At 39.1% G+C, this 14,628-nt stretch overlaps 2 protein-coding genes across 2 annotated transcripts; both read left to right on the forward strand.

Moving 5' to 3' along the window:
* Positions 1–846: 846 nt before the first annotated feature.
* rsl24d1 (ribosomal L24 domain containing 1) lies at positions 847–3,547 on the forward strand. Its single transcript, XM_047352298.1, has 6 exons — positions 847–1,004; positions 2,397–2,510; positions 2,624–2,696; positions 2,812–2,875; positions 2,990–3,075; positions 3,219–3,547. The coding sequence occupies exons 1-6, from the start codon at positions 924–926 to the stop codon at positions 3,293–3,295; spliced, it is 495 nt and encodes a 164-aa protein (XP_047208254.1). The 5' UTR covers positions 847–923; the 3' UTR covers positions 3,296–3,547.
* Positions 3,548–4,863: 1,316 nt separating this feature from the next.
* LOC124859495 (cAMP-regulated phosphoprotein 19-like) lies at positions 4,864–8,885 on the forward strand. The gene is made up of 3 exons (XM_047352309.1): positions 4,864–5,282; positions 5,725–5,847; positions 7,843–8,885. The coding sequence occupies exons 1-3, from the start codon at positions 5,238–5,240 to the stop codon at positions 8,011–8,013; spliced, it is 339 nt and encodes a 112-aa protein (XP_047208265.1). The 5' UTR covers positions 4,864–5,237; the 3' UTR covers positions 8,014–8,885.
* Positions 8,886–14,628: the final 5,743 nt, after the last annotated feature.

Here is a 14,628-nt window from a genome sequence, read left to right on the forward strand (position 1 = left end):
TAACAAAGATTAGATAATAAAATTGTTGATGGAAAAATATGTTATTTGTGTTTTCTTCTTTTGAAAGGTCTTTAGTTTAAAAGTATGAGGATAAATCGATTTCTGACCTCAGAAGCAGTTAGATATCTTTAAGAACTTAAAGCTGCTACTCCAAGAAGGAGCTCTCTTGTGGAAAAACATTGATGATGATGTTTTGAAAATGATTAAAAATCCAAGTGACATTTGTACAGCATTTATTGTTTTCTAGCTGAGATGTATGAGGATATTGATGTATTTACAAAGGCAAAATTGCTTGGTTTGCTGATCTTAGGAAATATTTAATTGTAGAAGCAGTAGTTATAAAGAGTGCAGCTGTCAGAACTATTCTAAGATCCCTAGCTTTACCAACTTGAACTGAAAAATTTCAGTTCAGTTCAATTCAGCTGAACTGAAATTTTGCATATTTTTATGTAGTTGACTAACACAAAAACAAAAAACCTGCACAACTAAAACAGAAAAGGAAACAGGTTGACAAACACAATATCTAAGAAAATTACATTAATGTTGTAATGTGATTTACTCCAGGGTACTTTTTTAAGACTAAATAATATTTAAATCAAAAATATCACCTAAAAGTTGAATTAAAACACCCATTTATCTCAAACTTTATATATGATCGCTGTAATTAAATCATCCCTTTTCAAAGTAGCAAAAAGTACACCGTTTGTTTAATTCAAGTGTGTAGTTTTGAAATCATTGCCAAAACACTAAATCATATCAACGTTCCCAAAAATATGTGCAGAGCTTTTGAGGCCAATCCAGCAGGGGGCAGCAGAGTTTCAACAGAGGCTGTGGCTGCTGTCATTCAAGAACAAGACGAATAAAGAAGCGACGGTTCGGTCTTGTTGTGTTTTGCTGCTACACGCAGCTCTTTCGGTGCCGAAATGCGCATCGAAAAGTGTTATTTCTGTTCGGGACCAGTTTATCCCGGTCATGGTGTTATGTTTGTACGGAACGACTGCAAGGTATGGTTCTGTTTTCTGCCTGAACAGTATGGTTAATTTAGTAAAAGTTCATGTTTTGAGTTGGCGAGGCAGTTAGCTAGATGATAACGTGCCTGAATCGCTCACGTGGAAACCAAACCAGCGAAAACAGAAACTATGTATATAAATATGATTAGCAGTCTTTAATATAAAGATCGGACAGCTTCAGCGTAGATTCTAATAGCGGGATCTGTAGTTTGTATGTGATTAATACTTAAGAGAATATAATACTGTCACGGCCTGAGCTTTGGGCCTCGTCTTTATTGAGATGGCGAAAGGGCGCCCTCTAGTGTTGGAAGCCGAAACAATTGGATACTAAAGGAAACACCTCCGTGTTTTTAGTTCTTTACAATTAATGTTGGTTTTAAAACTGAATGTAAGGTTCTTATTTTCTTTCATTCAAATTAAAAGCCTTCTCATATAATAATTCTAACTTTATTATTATTATTATTCCTAGTAGTATATAAGAGTGGCTGAGGACTTAGATGTTATTTTTATTAGTATTATTGTAGATATGTTGGTAATATTTATAGTAAAATTTTCTGGTATATTTTTGTGTTGGCTGATTAATTCTAAAATTATAATGAATGGCTTTAATTGTCCCAGCACTTACATTAAATAATCTCTATGCTCCTTGAAACGCTGGAACAAGTGTTTGTTTGTACCTTAATAACAGTAGTCTGTTTTTTTTTTACGTAAGAAAAAAGGTCAAAGTAATCCACAGCGGATCTCAAAAGGGCACACACCCCCACTAAAATGACTGGTTTTTGTGATATAAAGTAGCAGCACAGTGTATTGCCAGGCATTAAAACTCTGTTTTCCTCTAAAATATTATGGCCTGATTGATGATCTTTCACTTTCCTTTATGTCCACCACTGACAGATCCTACCAGCCAAGATCAGAGAGCTCTGGGGGAGTGTAGAGGAAATTGTAATGATGGAAAAAGTTTTTTTTTTTTTTTTTTTGCCCATTTAGGTTTCATGCAGGGCTATTTAAGGGGGTTTTAGCTTAAAGCTAGCATGTCACCTCTCTGTTTTGATATTACTCACTGATTGTTTAGCTCATTATATTTCAGTGTGGTTACAGTTAATTGTGTGCAGACAAACCTATCCTCAAAAAGTTGTTCCCTGCTTCGAAAATGAATGTTTTGCTTTAAACAAACGAGAAGCGTTTCAGATGAAATTGGCTGCACAGATTGTGTTTGATGTCACACAGCAGCCATCTGTTAAAACCCTCTGAATTGTTTGGGGGTTTTTTTTGCACAATGGAGCATCCCGATAACATGTAGGCCTTCAGGTGGATGTGAATCCAATTTAGTAAGTAAAATCTCAGTTTAAATGCAGTTTCTCTCTGTGTGTGTTTTTCAAAACTTAGATGTTCAGATTCTGCAAATCCAAATGTCACAAGAACTTCAAGAAGAAGCGCAACCCAAGAAAGACAAGATGGACCAAAGCTTTCAGAAAGGCTGCTGGGAAAGAGCTGACAGTGGTAAGCTGTTCATCTGTTTTTGGATTATTTGTTAAATTTTTCTTCACTGAAATTTAAAACATCTGGTAATGCCGTTTTTCCTTAACCCACAAACGCTGTTCTGTTTTTTTCAGGACAACTCTTTGGAGTTTGAGAAACGTAGAAATATTCCAGTGAAATATAAGAGGGAGCTGTGGGACAGGACAGGTAATGATTTTTCATGCAAATCTTTATGCTTTGAAAAACCTACATGTTTGTTGTTGTTTTTTTTTTTGCTATGAGTTTAGGGTAATTATATATTGCTGTTTTCCTACTTCCTCAGTGGAGGCAATGAAAAAGGTAGAGGAAATAAAAGTGAAACGACAGACAAGATTCATCATGAACAGGTAAGAGCTTGACTTTACTTCAGTCTTTTGAAGGATAGCTTTTCATGTTACAGCTGCTGGTTTTTATGCTCATAAATACCGGCTTGACGATATTTTTTTGTTTCCTTCCTGCAGATTAAAGAAGGGCAAACAGCTGGAGAAAGAAGAGGCCATCAGCGAAGTGAAGAAAAATGTTCACCTCATCAAAGCCCCCCATGCAGGTAAAACATCGGTTTCTGTAACTTTCATGAAAGTGTGATCTTATTTTTTATTTCTGAAAACTTGCAGAATTCGCTGCATATCTTTAGAAAAAGATTGCTAGATATGTATGTTTACCTGTGTTCTTACTTTACTGTTTTTGCAGGAAAAGCCAAACAGTTGGAAGACAAAATGGTGCAGAGGTTACAAGAAGATGTGGAAATGGGGGATGAAGATGATTAACTCAAAACCCAGTCATTGTTTTGTGTCTTTGTCTCAACTCGGCTGCTGATTGGTCATTTTAATTGAAGTTCAGAATTTCCATGAATAGCCTCAATCGGACGTGGTAAAGAATCACCAGTGAACATAATAGTTTCTTTTTTTTTATTAAATGGTTGTCAGAACTGCCTGACCGAATTTGTTCTTTTTGCTTTGGGAAAAAGTTCTTATATCCGTGTGAAAAGGTTGCCAACAATAAAGTGAAATTTAACTGGGCGGGTTGGTAAATTTGTCCAATTATCTTCTTAATTGTTATCATTTGGAAAGCATTACAAACTAAGTTATTTCATTTAATTTAAGGTTTATGGACCTTGCTGAAAAATCTTCTTTTTATGAAGAAAATTTCGGAGTAAAGGAAATTTAACTGGCTTCTCTGTCTTTGTGCAGGTATATTGCTAAACATTAGCAGATCACAGGAATAGCAGAGACATTGTGCTCCACAGAATAAAAACAGAATCTTTAATAAATGGGCTTCATTGTGGAGTGGTTGTTAGTGTTGTTGCCTCAGAATAAAGTCCTTTGCCTCTCACTCAGTGACTGTTGGAAGAAGGCACCAACCCAAATCTTTTGACAACAGCTAAAATAATAAAGATTTTGTTAAATTAGGCTTTTTTTTTTTTTTCTGAACGTTGAACAGATTAGTGAAATAATTGCAATGAAATGAGGCGCATAATCATAACGGCTGATCAGCATTTTAACAGCTTGTAAAAAGCTCTAGCAGTTTGGTGGCTCTGCTTTACCATTTATCTGATGGGGTGAGGAGTCTATAGAAAACCATCAGAGCCCAATTCCAACATGCACACTGTAAATGTTGGTAGATCAGCAGCTGTTGCTTTTAAGCAAAGCCCAATTTACCCATCCAGTCTGGGTTTCTCAGGCTGGATGGATCATTTTTGGTCTGTTGCATATATACAAACACAAGTAGGATTTCTGGTTCTCAAATTTGTACTGGAAAAATCTGTTCGATTTCAGTGATACATCTACGATCCACGTGTCCTGCTTTTTATCTAGAACTGTTCTCTATCAGACCTATATAGGTGTTTAATTTAAAGCCATTATGTAACCTGTGAACTCACCTGGGCCCATTTTCAGCCCATCTCCTTGAAATATCAGCCTTGTGTAAATGTTAGCTGGGTATAAAGTAGCCAGTATTTTTAAGTGTGTTCAGTTTATTGCGTTTTTTAAATATTAAATCTCAGTTAATCTTAGTAATAGTAACTTGTTCTTTTAGTTGATGAAACATGCTATCTTAGAAACTAGATTAATATGAAACTGTGATAACTATTGATATTGAAAAAATATATAGATTTTGTTTCCCCCTATATTGCCCACCAGAAGTAAAATACCATACAGGTATGCAGCTGCATAGTGAATCAAAAGGCGTAACTGTAATACAAGAGTCGCACTAAAATGACGTGTAACAGTGTAGCTTGATCAAACAGCGCATGCGCATTTTACGCCACATTGTTGGGTCCGCGCTATTCTTATATGCCGGATCGTGTTAACGGCTCGACCAAGTGGGCGGCGTTTGAACACCATGAACCCTCGCGCTCCTGAACTGAAGGTTGTAACTATATGCTACACATTAGCAAACTACAGCTCACATTTTCAATGTGTGCACGGTTTGTAGTAACCGCTGACCTCTGACTAACGCCGTCTTGGGGTAAAGTATCCTTCCTCCCGCAGAGAGTCTTCATTTTTAGCAGTCTGTTAGGGTCGCCGGGGATAAAAGGAGCGGACATTGTGGATCTCTGGCATCGATTCACTCGGCCTGTTGGATACGCTGCTGATTGCTGTCGTCTTCTTGGCGCTGCCTCTACTTCCTTTCATCTTCTAGAAGATCGGGGCTACTCATACGGATCAATCCGCGGTTTGGAGAACAGATCCAGGCTTTTAGTTTCAGAAAATGTCCCAGCAGGATGAAGGAATCACGACTTTGGAGGAACAGCAGGTAACCTCAAACAATACCCTGCAGGTTTAAGTACGATTACCGCTGCTCACAGATTAAACATTAAAACCTAGCAGGGGGTAAACACCAAGCTAGTTAGCACCTAGCTGGTTTTGACTAATTACTCCATCGTCGCTTCAGCTCTAAGAATACTTTTCTAGCGTTACCTATTAGTCAAATGTTATACGGATGTTTTCGGAACTTTTAGCAAACATCTCCATCAACAAATTGAGCTTCTACCTGGAGTTATGCTAACTTTAACGTTTAGCTTAGGAAGAACATCAGCGGTTGTGTTTACGTCATGGTGCTGCCGTACTGTTGCAGTATGAAAGCCCTGGGTCATGCCAGCTGAAATGTATTGTAGCTGCTTCAGGAAGCCGCTTTGCCGTCATTTGTAATTCATTGGGACTGTTGTCATCAACGCACACTGCCCTGATTCTAACAGGAAATGGAGGACAAAGTCGTCAGCCCAGAAAAAACAGAAGAGGCCAAACTGAAGGCCAGGTATCCTAACCTGGGAGCCAAGCCCGGCGGTTCAGACCTCTTCAGGAAAAGACTCCAGAAAGGGGTACGTTTCTGACTTAAACATTGATAGTGTTTTTTTTTTTTTTAATATAAGTTCCATATCTCTTAGTATGAATCCCATTTCCCCCCATTATCCCTCATTCCTAGCCATCAACTCTACATGTCTAATCTGTAGGACATCTTAATTTCTTCTGTGCAGTAGCAGGAGGGCCTGAGGAGCATGGCTGAATCAATTGGGCCGAATCTCCAATCCTAGGTGCAGTGGTGTCCAAAGTCAGTCCTCAAGGGCTGGTATGCTGCATGTTTTAGTTTTGTCCCTGTTTCAACATGCCTGAGTCAAATGGTGAGTCATTATCGGGCCTCTGCAGAACATTTACATGCTGAGGAGGTAGTTGGACCATTTGAATCAACTCTGTTGGAGCAGAGACATCTAAAACTGGCAGGACAGCTGCCCTTGAAGACTGGAACTGGACACCCATGTCCTATTACCCTCCAACCCTTTGGCATTGAATTCACAGTGTTAAAAAATGTTCACTAAGAAATTCAGCCCACCTTCGAGAAGCTGATCCAACAGTTATCTCTGTTTTCCACAAAAAAAGGTGAATTAATAGGTGTGGGTGTGCCAGGCAGAGAGTTGTAATCCTACAGGAATATTTGGAACACATATGCTTATCAGAGAATAACAAAAATGAAAATTACAAGGATACACCGCTGTTAAATAAATCAGCTATGTGTTTGAAATCAAGTAAAAGAGAAATACTGCGCTTTTGTTTTTTACCACGGCGTAAATAATTAACATCAAAACAACAGGGTACACTATTGTTCATTAAACTTATTCAATTGAGTTTATTTATAGAGCGCCATTTCAAAGCACCTCAATCAGATCATAAAGATTCTACGTCAGTACATACATTCCAATTGATCCTAGTTATCAAACAATGCAGACAAATTCAGTTTATTATTCCAGTTGGTTAAAAAGGTTTCTTTCTAAGGAAACCCAGCTGATTGCATCGAGCCATACATATACGTAAAATCTGCAGTTTAGGAATAACTATATTCCACATATAAGCTAATTTGTGTGTTGGAATACTTCCAGTGCACTATTAACGATCTTACTGCAATTTAAATAAAATAGAACAATTTATTTACCACTAAGTCACATTTAGTATTTATTTTTCTCCCCTTTAGCTCGACAAGTGTTCAGATAGTATATTTATGTTTAAAAATATTGCCGCAAGAATAAAAACGTCTAGTTTCTACTTTGATTACCTTTTGATATAATTAAGTACACCTGTGGTCAGACTAATCATCTCATAAGTTTACTTTAAGTGTGACTGAAAACTTTTCAGCAATTTAGGAAAAATACCACACATGGTATATAAATATATCAATTTTGTTGGTATTTTGGCAGTATTTGATTGAATGTTTTAATGCATTTCAAAAGTACAGAAATATGTTTTCTGCCAGCATATGTATAGTTTTAGTTTTTTTTATTGATTTATTTTTTTCTTCAACAATCACAAAAAAATGTCTGCAGGATTGATAACTTGCAGTGACGAGAACGGGTGCATCAGTTCCTGTGCTGGGTTTCTAGCAAGCTTGAAAAGTATGGAATTTGCATTGGTCATTTTCCAGGTCTGGATAATTATGGAAAAAGGGAAAATTTAGTGTTTCTTTTTTTTTTTGACTTCCAGGACAAACAAAATCTAATAATGCAGTAGGTTTCACATTGCTTTTATATTTTATATGTGTTCTCTTAAGCCTCATCTCACCTTGTTTCTTTACAGTTTACCTCTTGGGATTTGGGTTTTTGGCTTACTGACTATTTGCTCACTCATTCAATAATCAAAAAGGACTTGATTGTATCCGTCTAGTCTTTAGATGACTAAATCCAGGTTGAACTCTACCCATGGTTCTTAAACTACATCTAATATGCCACTGCAAGAAAACTTGGTCTGCTTCTTGAAGGAGTGTCCCTTTTTCTCAGTGGGTTATTTAAACCAAAAAGCCTTCTTACTTTGTCTTCTTCTTTGTCCAGCAAAAGTATTTTGACTCTGGGGACTACAACATGGCCAAGGCCAAAATGAAGAACAAACCGCCGCCGTCAGCTCCAACGGAGAAGACTGAGATCACAGGAGACCACATCCCAACCCCTCAGGACCTGCCTCAGAGAAAGACCTCCATCGTGGCCAGCAAGCTCGCTGTTTGATACATTTTTATTTTTACTCATTTTGCTATATTTCCATCACCCACATTGTATATCCCTGCTGTTTTTAGTCATCTCTTTTTTTTTTTTTTTTCCTATGTATGTCTTAGAACTATTCACATAAATTAGCCAAATAACAGCTGACAACTGTCATAAGTCCAAAAATGTAACTAAAAATGTTGAAGATGTTAACTGAGTACTTACTGTCTTCTGAGCATACAACAAAATAGTAATGTAATCTTGATTTAACTTTGAATTTTGCATTTAAAGGATAACATGCTTCCATATAAAGTGTTTAACAGACAGTTTTTGCAGAGGTTATGTTTCCACGATTGCTAAGGAATCTAATGAGATCTGGCTATTTATATTTAAGAAAAATGGCCCTATGAATGGAGGTCAGTCTGCGTAGATATGAGAAGTAAATGTGTAATTTAAAAATAGCCGTTCCTAAGATTAACCAGTTTAAATAGTGAAATCATCAAGCTTTATATGCTTTCCTCTTTAAATCACATGAACCTTTCTGCCTCTGTGGCTCTATTTAATTCTGTACTTTTAAAGTGCAGATGACTGGCTTGTATTCATTTGCGTTAAACTCTTGTTAATACCATTAATGCTGGTGGTCTCCACGTCATCCTGACCTCTGAAACATGGCCTTAAAGTAACGAACAGTCGTTCCTCTTGAGCAATATTTGCTCCCTCAGTGAGAATCTTGGTTGTGAAGCTTGTCTAACGTGTCTTTTGCTGTTTGACTGGATTCACTGTGGATCACATGGGAAGAAACTCCCAGGTCATGTCTGGAGTGTGCATGTATGTTTACTGTGCTGATATGGTGTGCCATTTGATTTGTAAATAAAATAGTTTTGCATAATAACTTACATTTACTTCATTGAGTTCTGGACTTATTTATCTGAATCTCTCCGGTGCAACAAAGGAGTGCTTGCAACCCTGTTGGACAATAATATTTCATTTTGGAGTATCTTCATAATTCTCACTGCCTTGTATTGCAATGAAACAGCTCTGCTTATTTAACTCCTGTAATACCATACCAAGCAAACTGTTGGCTTTTATCTTGTTATGGCTGGAGTAAGGTATGTGAGACATTCTGTGTGGAAACAACCTCCTTAAAGACGTGTGTGTGAAGCAGTTTTAAAATGTACATAGTGCAAAACAAACTAACGGTGTTTAATGAGCTCATTTTAGCAGGAAAGCAGCCAAAAGGCCCTGTGTAAATCTGGAGGAGTTGCAGGGCTCCAAAGCTCAGGTGGGAGAGTTTCTTGACAGAACAAGAGTAAGTTGTGTGCTCCAAAAATCTGGCATTTATCAGAATCAGCTTTATTGCCAAGTTCGTACATACAAACAAGGAATTTGACTCCAGTACACTTTGCTCTTTTGTTCTGTTTTTGCATTACAGAATATTTATAGAACACTGGCAAGAGTGTTTAAACAAACCTATATGAATTTCTGTTTAAAATATGCACGTCATGAAGGGCACACAGTAAACATGTGGAAGGTGCTCCTGTCAGACGAGAACAAAACGGATCTTCACGCCAGCCAGTATGTGGTGGAAAACGCCGTTCCCACTATCGAGCATGGTGTCGGTAGCAGCATCATGAGGTGGGGAGGCTCTTTTTCAGCAGAGAAAGGGAGGAGGTGGAAGTTCACCTTCCAACTGGACAGTGACCATAAACATACAACCACAGCTACAATGGTTTAGATCAAACCATGTATGGCCCAGTCAAAGCCCACACCTAAATCCAATCAGGAATTAGTGACAAGTTTTCAAAAGCTATGTTCACAAATGCTCTCCATCCAGAACGAGTAAGCTTGAGCTATTTTGCAAAAATAATTAGGCAAAAATCTTATCATTTAGATGTGAAAAGTTGGTAGAGACATAACCCTAAAGACCTGCAGGGAAAAAGTGTCTCCTCAAAGTCTCAAGAGGGATGAACACAAATTTATGCCACACTTTTTAAAACCATCACAATTAAGCTTTCCTGTTTGACAGTTGAGTATAAGCCAGTAAATAAATCTAAATCTGCGGGCATATCTGCCTTCTTACTGAACATTTGAATGTTTGTCCTAACAGAAAATCTTTATCAAAACTACAGGAAATATTGGCAGTTTACATAAAGCTGCAAAGCATTTCCTGCTGGCTAAAAAATCCATGAATGTGGAAACCTTTCTGTGACCCACAGTTCACTAGCCAACTGGTTGTGTGTGAAAGTAAATGGGTGGCAGAGCCTGAGATACAGGATACTGGTTGGTTACTACTGTCAACATTTTCTCGTAGTGATAGTGAGGGAGAGGGCTAGCTGGTACCAAATCATTCAATGCACCAATGTGGTGTAGTTGCTACAGTCCTGACTGATCCCAGGCAAACCACAGGTAAGAGTCAAGAGAAAAACAAGCTAAGGAGAAACTCCAGGAATCATGAACGTGTCCAGGCAACTGTTAGACCCAAGGCACTATTACTGGGCACCAGCTTCATACTGCCAAGCTGTAGTAATGCACTACACTAGTCTGACTTAGTGCTTCAAAGATATTTGATATTTGGGACAAAGAAAAATACAAGCTACCTTGTAATTCTCGTGCACAGATCCAAAGTTTATTTCTTCTGAGGCAAATAAAATGCAGTATTATTTCATCTCTAGCTCTAAATCTGGTTCATTTAAAGCCGTTGTTGTAGAGCCGTAACTGATTATTTCACAGAGCTTACACTCTGAAACTGAATTAAAATCATTCTGAACTAAGAAGAAATTTGTAACAGGTACAGGGCCTGCAGTCATGGCCCAAAGAAGCATTAACCACGCGTGCACAGAGAAGCAGCAGCAACCGCATGCCTTGTTTCTTTTAAACTTAAAAATGGTTAATGATAAATTATCTTGAGCGTTTTATTTGTTTTAATATACACTGCTCAAAAAAATAAAGGGAACACTCAAATAACACATCCTAGATCTGAATGAATGAAATATTCTCATTGAATATTTTGTTCTGTACAAAGTTGAATGTGCTGACAACGAAATCACACAAAAATCATCAATGGGAATCAAATTTATTAACCAATAGAGGCCTGGATTTGGAGTTACACACAAAATTAAAGTGGAAAAACCCACTACAGGCTGATCCAACTTTGATGTAATGTCCTTAAAACAAGTCAAAATTAGGCTCAGTATTGTGTGTGGCCTCCACGTGTCTGTATGACCTCCCTACAACGCCTGGGCATGCTCCTGATGAGACAGTGGATGGTCTCCTGAGGGATCTCCTCCCAGACCTGGACTAAAGCATCCGCCAACTCCTGGACAGTCTGTGGTGCAACGTGACGTTGGTGGATGGAGCGAGACATGATGTCCCAGATGTGCTCAATCGGATTCAGGCAGTAGTTAGACCTGGGCTTCCGGGGCAGAAGCCCCGGATGTTTTCTGAAAAGCCCCGGGCTTCTTGATAGAAGACATTTAGAAGTATTAAAAAGATGCAGCCACAAAATGGTATTGGACTTAACATTTTTATTTAAAAACAATCCGATTTTTTCAATTGTGTTCCATATAATCACCTCACGCTCCACCTAACCTGACAATGAGTTAAAAGGAGAAGACAAAAAATAGTTATTTGCGCACTCGCAGTACCACGAATGCGCAACTACGCGCACAGCCAGAGACGGACTCCATTCTGGAGAAGTCCAGAACAACAGTTCACTCCAGGTCGACCTGCCTCCTTCATTACCTGAAAAGTTACACTGAGCGCCTCGAACAGGGATCATTTTAGAGCAACCACAGAGCCAACCGAAGAGTGGGAGCCTGGTGGGTGTGTGTTCAGGAACAGGTGGACGCAGAGCGGTATAACCCAGACGAAGATAGCGGTAAAACCTGAATGCTGACTCAGGATGGACTAATTGTAAGTTACAGCTAATCACTGATTCACCCAGCAAGACATGAGGTGGAGGTTCACTCTAATGAGCATCTTCAGGGTCATGATGAGGGACTTTCACCTGAGCTACAGGTAAAGTTAAATGATCTGTGATAGAAAACAGTAGCAACCTTCTCTGTGAGCTTCTAGCCGGATTTGCATCATAATGTGAAAATATCTGGTCCTTTACTTCAGTTAAAATAAAAGCATTTAATCCTAACGTAGCTGAACACATTAAGAGGTCTTTCAGGTCAACACACTGGATCTCATGGCTGCAGCCAGTCTTAAAGTCTAGTTCTACATGTAGACAGAAAAAAGTGTTGCTCAATAAACCAGGAAAATATCTCCTGGTTCCAGTAAGACGTAGCAGAAAGAGCAAAAGTAAACCTCCCTCTTCTCTTTCATATCTTCTGTGCTGATTCTAAACATAAAGCTCTCGGTTTAAAGCTTAAGAAATAAATCATAGCAATTTATCACAGGTGGACCATTGATTAGTTAACTATTTTATTTTTCTGAATTACACCTGTAATATTATATAAACTAAACTAATTAAACAAGGATACAGTTTTACTGAAGGTGAGACATACATACCATATGTATACGGTTATTAATAACTGTAATATTAGTACTGATAAGGTCCAGGATGAGGCTCTATGCTATATTATAAACACCACAACTTAACACCCTTTCCTCTCAAAGTGTTTAATAGTAAGAACTGCACTAATGTCTCACATGCTCAGTGCAGAACAAAAGACTGTGTTGAAAAATGTTTCATTCATTATTTTTGGCAGGACAAATTTCTTCAGAAGTGGAACGAAGGGCTGAAAAAATGGTGATAAAATAGAACAGGTTCATAAAAGAAGGAACAATTTTAATAAAATGTTTCGAAAGCTCTTGGCATAATAAAATAAATAAATGTGTTTTAGGATTTTACCATTTGACTAAGATTTAGGAAAATCAACTTTATACCATTTTCCTTTTTTGAAATATAAGAATAAAGCCAGGTAATCTGCATGGAGTTTGCCTGTTCTCCCCTTGCATGCGTGAGTTCTCACCGGGTACTCCGGCTTCCTCCCACAGTCCAAAGACATGCCTGTTAGGTTAATTGGTCACTCTAAATTGCCCTTAGGTGTATGAATGAGTGTGTGCATGGTTGTTTGTGTGTTGCCCTGCGATGGACTGGCGACCTGTCCAGGATGAACCCCGCCTCTCGCCCATAGACTGCTGGAGATAGGCACCAGCTTCCCCGCGACCCACTATGGAAGAAGCGGTAGAAAATGATTGACTGACTGACTGACAATGGAGCCTCTGGAGTGGAACACTTTGATGAGAATGTAACGTTTAAAAAGGTAATTTATGTAGATGACAAAAGAAACACATTTATCTGGCCCAAAGTAAACATCTTTGAGTTTAAGAGAAACTTTTGTCAGCAAAAATTCAGATTAAGTTCTTTTCTAAATACCTCAAAATGTGTCATTATTTGCTTCAGCAAAATGGTTTTTCATCAGGCCTAAACTCTGTTTCTCCTTGTCCTTCATTCAGCTTCTAACAAAAATAAAAAGTAAAATTATTGCAAACCTTTTTTGTTGGATTCACAATCATTTACATTCAGTCTAAAACTAGCCGAGACAGAGAACTGGTACAATATGTCCTATATTATTTTAATTTTAAATTACCTATAAATTGTCTTATTGACATCTAAGTATTTTGGATTTGGGCTAAAGCCCCCAATGTTTTGAGACCCTAAAAACGCCCCTGGATTCAGGTCTGGGGAACGGGCGGGTCAGTCCATAGCTTCAATGTCTTCATCTTGCAGGAACTGCTGACACACTCCAGCCACATGAGGTCTAGCATTGTCCTGCATTAGGAGGAACCCAGGGCCAACCGCACCCGCATATGGTCTCACAAGGGGTCTGAGGATCTCATCTCGGTACCTAATGGCAGTCAGGCTACCTCTGGCGAGCACACGGAGGGCCATGTGGCCCTCCAAAGAAATGACACCCCACACCATTACTAACCCACTGCCAAACCGGTCATACTGAAGGATGTTGCAGGCAGCAGATCACTCTCCACGGTGTCTCCAAACTCTGTCACGTCTGTCACATGTGCTCAGTGTGAACCTGCTTTCATCTGTGAAGAGCACAGGGCGCTAGTGGTGAATTTGCCAATCCTGGTGTTGACTGGCAAATGCCAAGCGTCCTGCACGGTGTTGGGCTGTGAGCACAACCCCCATTTGTGGACGTCAGGCACTCATACCAGCCTCATGGAGTTGGTTTCTAACCGTTTGTGCAGAAACATGCACATTTGTGGCCTGCTGGAGGTCATTTTGCAGGGCTCTGGCAGTGCTCCTCCTGTTCCTCCTTGCACAAAGGCGGAGGTAGCGGTCCTGCTGCTGGGTTGTTGTCCTCCTCCACGTTTCCTGGTGTACTGGCCTGTCTCCTGGTGGCGCCTTCTTGCCACAGCTCGCATTGATGTGCCATCCTGGATGAGCTGCACTACCTGAGCCACTTGTGTGGGTTGTAGAGTCCGTCTCATGCTACCATGAGAGTGAAAGCACCACCAACATTCAAAAGTGACCAAAACATCAGCCAGAAAGCATAGGTACTGAGAAGTGGTCTGTGGTCCCAACCTGCAGAACCACTCCTTTATTGAGTGTTTTGCTAATCGCCAAAGATTTCCCCCTGTTGTCTATTCCATTTGAACAGCAACATGTGA

This window comes from Girardinichthys multiradiatus, chromosome 2, assembly GCF_021462225.1.
Source record: "Girardinichthys multiradiatus isolate DD_20200921_A chromosome 2, DD_fGirMul_XY1, whole genome shotgun sequence".
NCBI classification, from domain to species: Eukaryota; Metazoa; Chordata; class Actinopteri; order Cyprinodontiformes; family Goodeidae; genus Girardinichthys; species Girardinichthys multiradiatus.

Excerpts from the sequence above, each read along its gene's own strand:
- rsl24d1 (XM_047352298.1), top strand. The coding sequence starts at position 924 with ATGCGCATCGAAAAGTGTTATTTCTGTTCGGGACCAGTTTATCCCGGT. Across the intron at positions 2,876-2,989 it reads ACAAGATTCATCATGAACAG|ATTAAAGAAGGGCAAACAGC; the intron begins GTAAGAGCTTGA and ends TCCTTCCTGCAG. Across the intron at positions 3,076-3,218 it reads CATCAAAGCCCCCCATGCAG|GAAAAGCCAAACAGTTGGAA; the intron begins GTAAAACATCGG and ends CTGTTTTTGCAG.
- LOC124859495 (XM_047352309.1), top strand. The coding sequence starts at position 5,238 with ATGTCCCAGCAGGATGAAGGAATCACGACTTTGGAGGAACAGCAG. Across the intron at positions 5,283-5,724 it reads CGACTTTGGAGGAACAGCAG|GAAATGGAGGACAAAGTCGT; the intron begins GTAACCTCAAAC and ends TGATTCTAACAG. Across the intron at positions 5,848-7,842 it reads GGAAAAGACTCCAGAAAGGG|CAAAAGTATTTTGACTCTGG; the intron begins GTACGTTTCTGA and ends TTCTTTGTCCAG.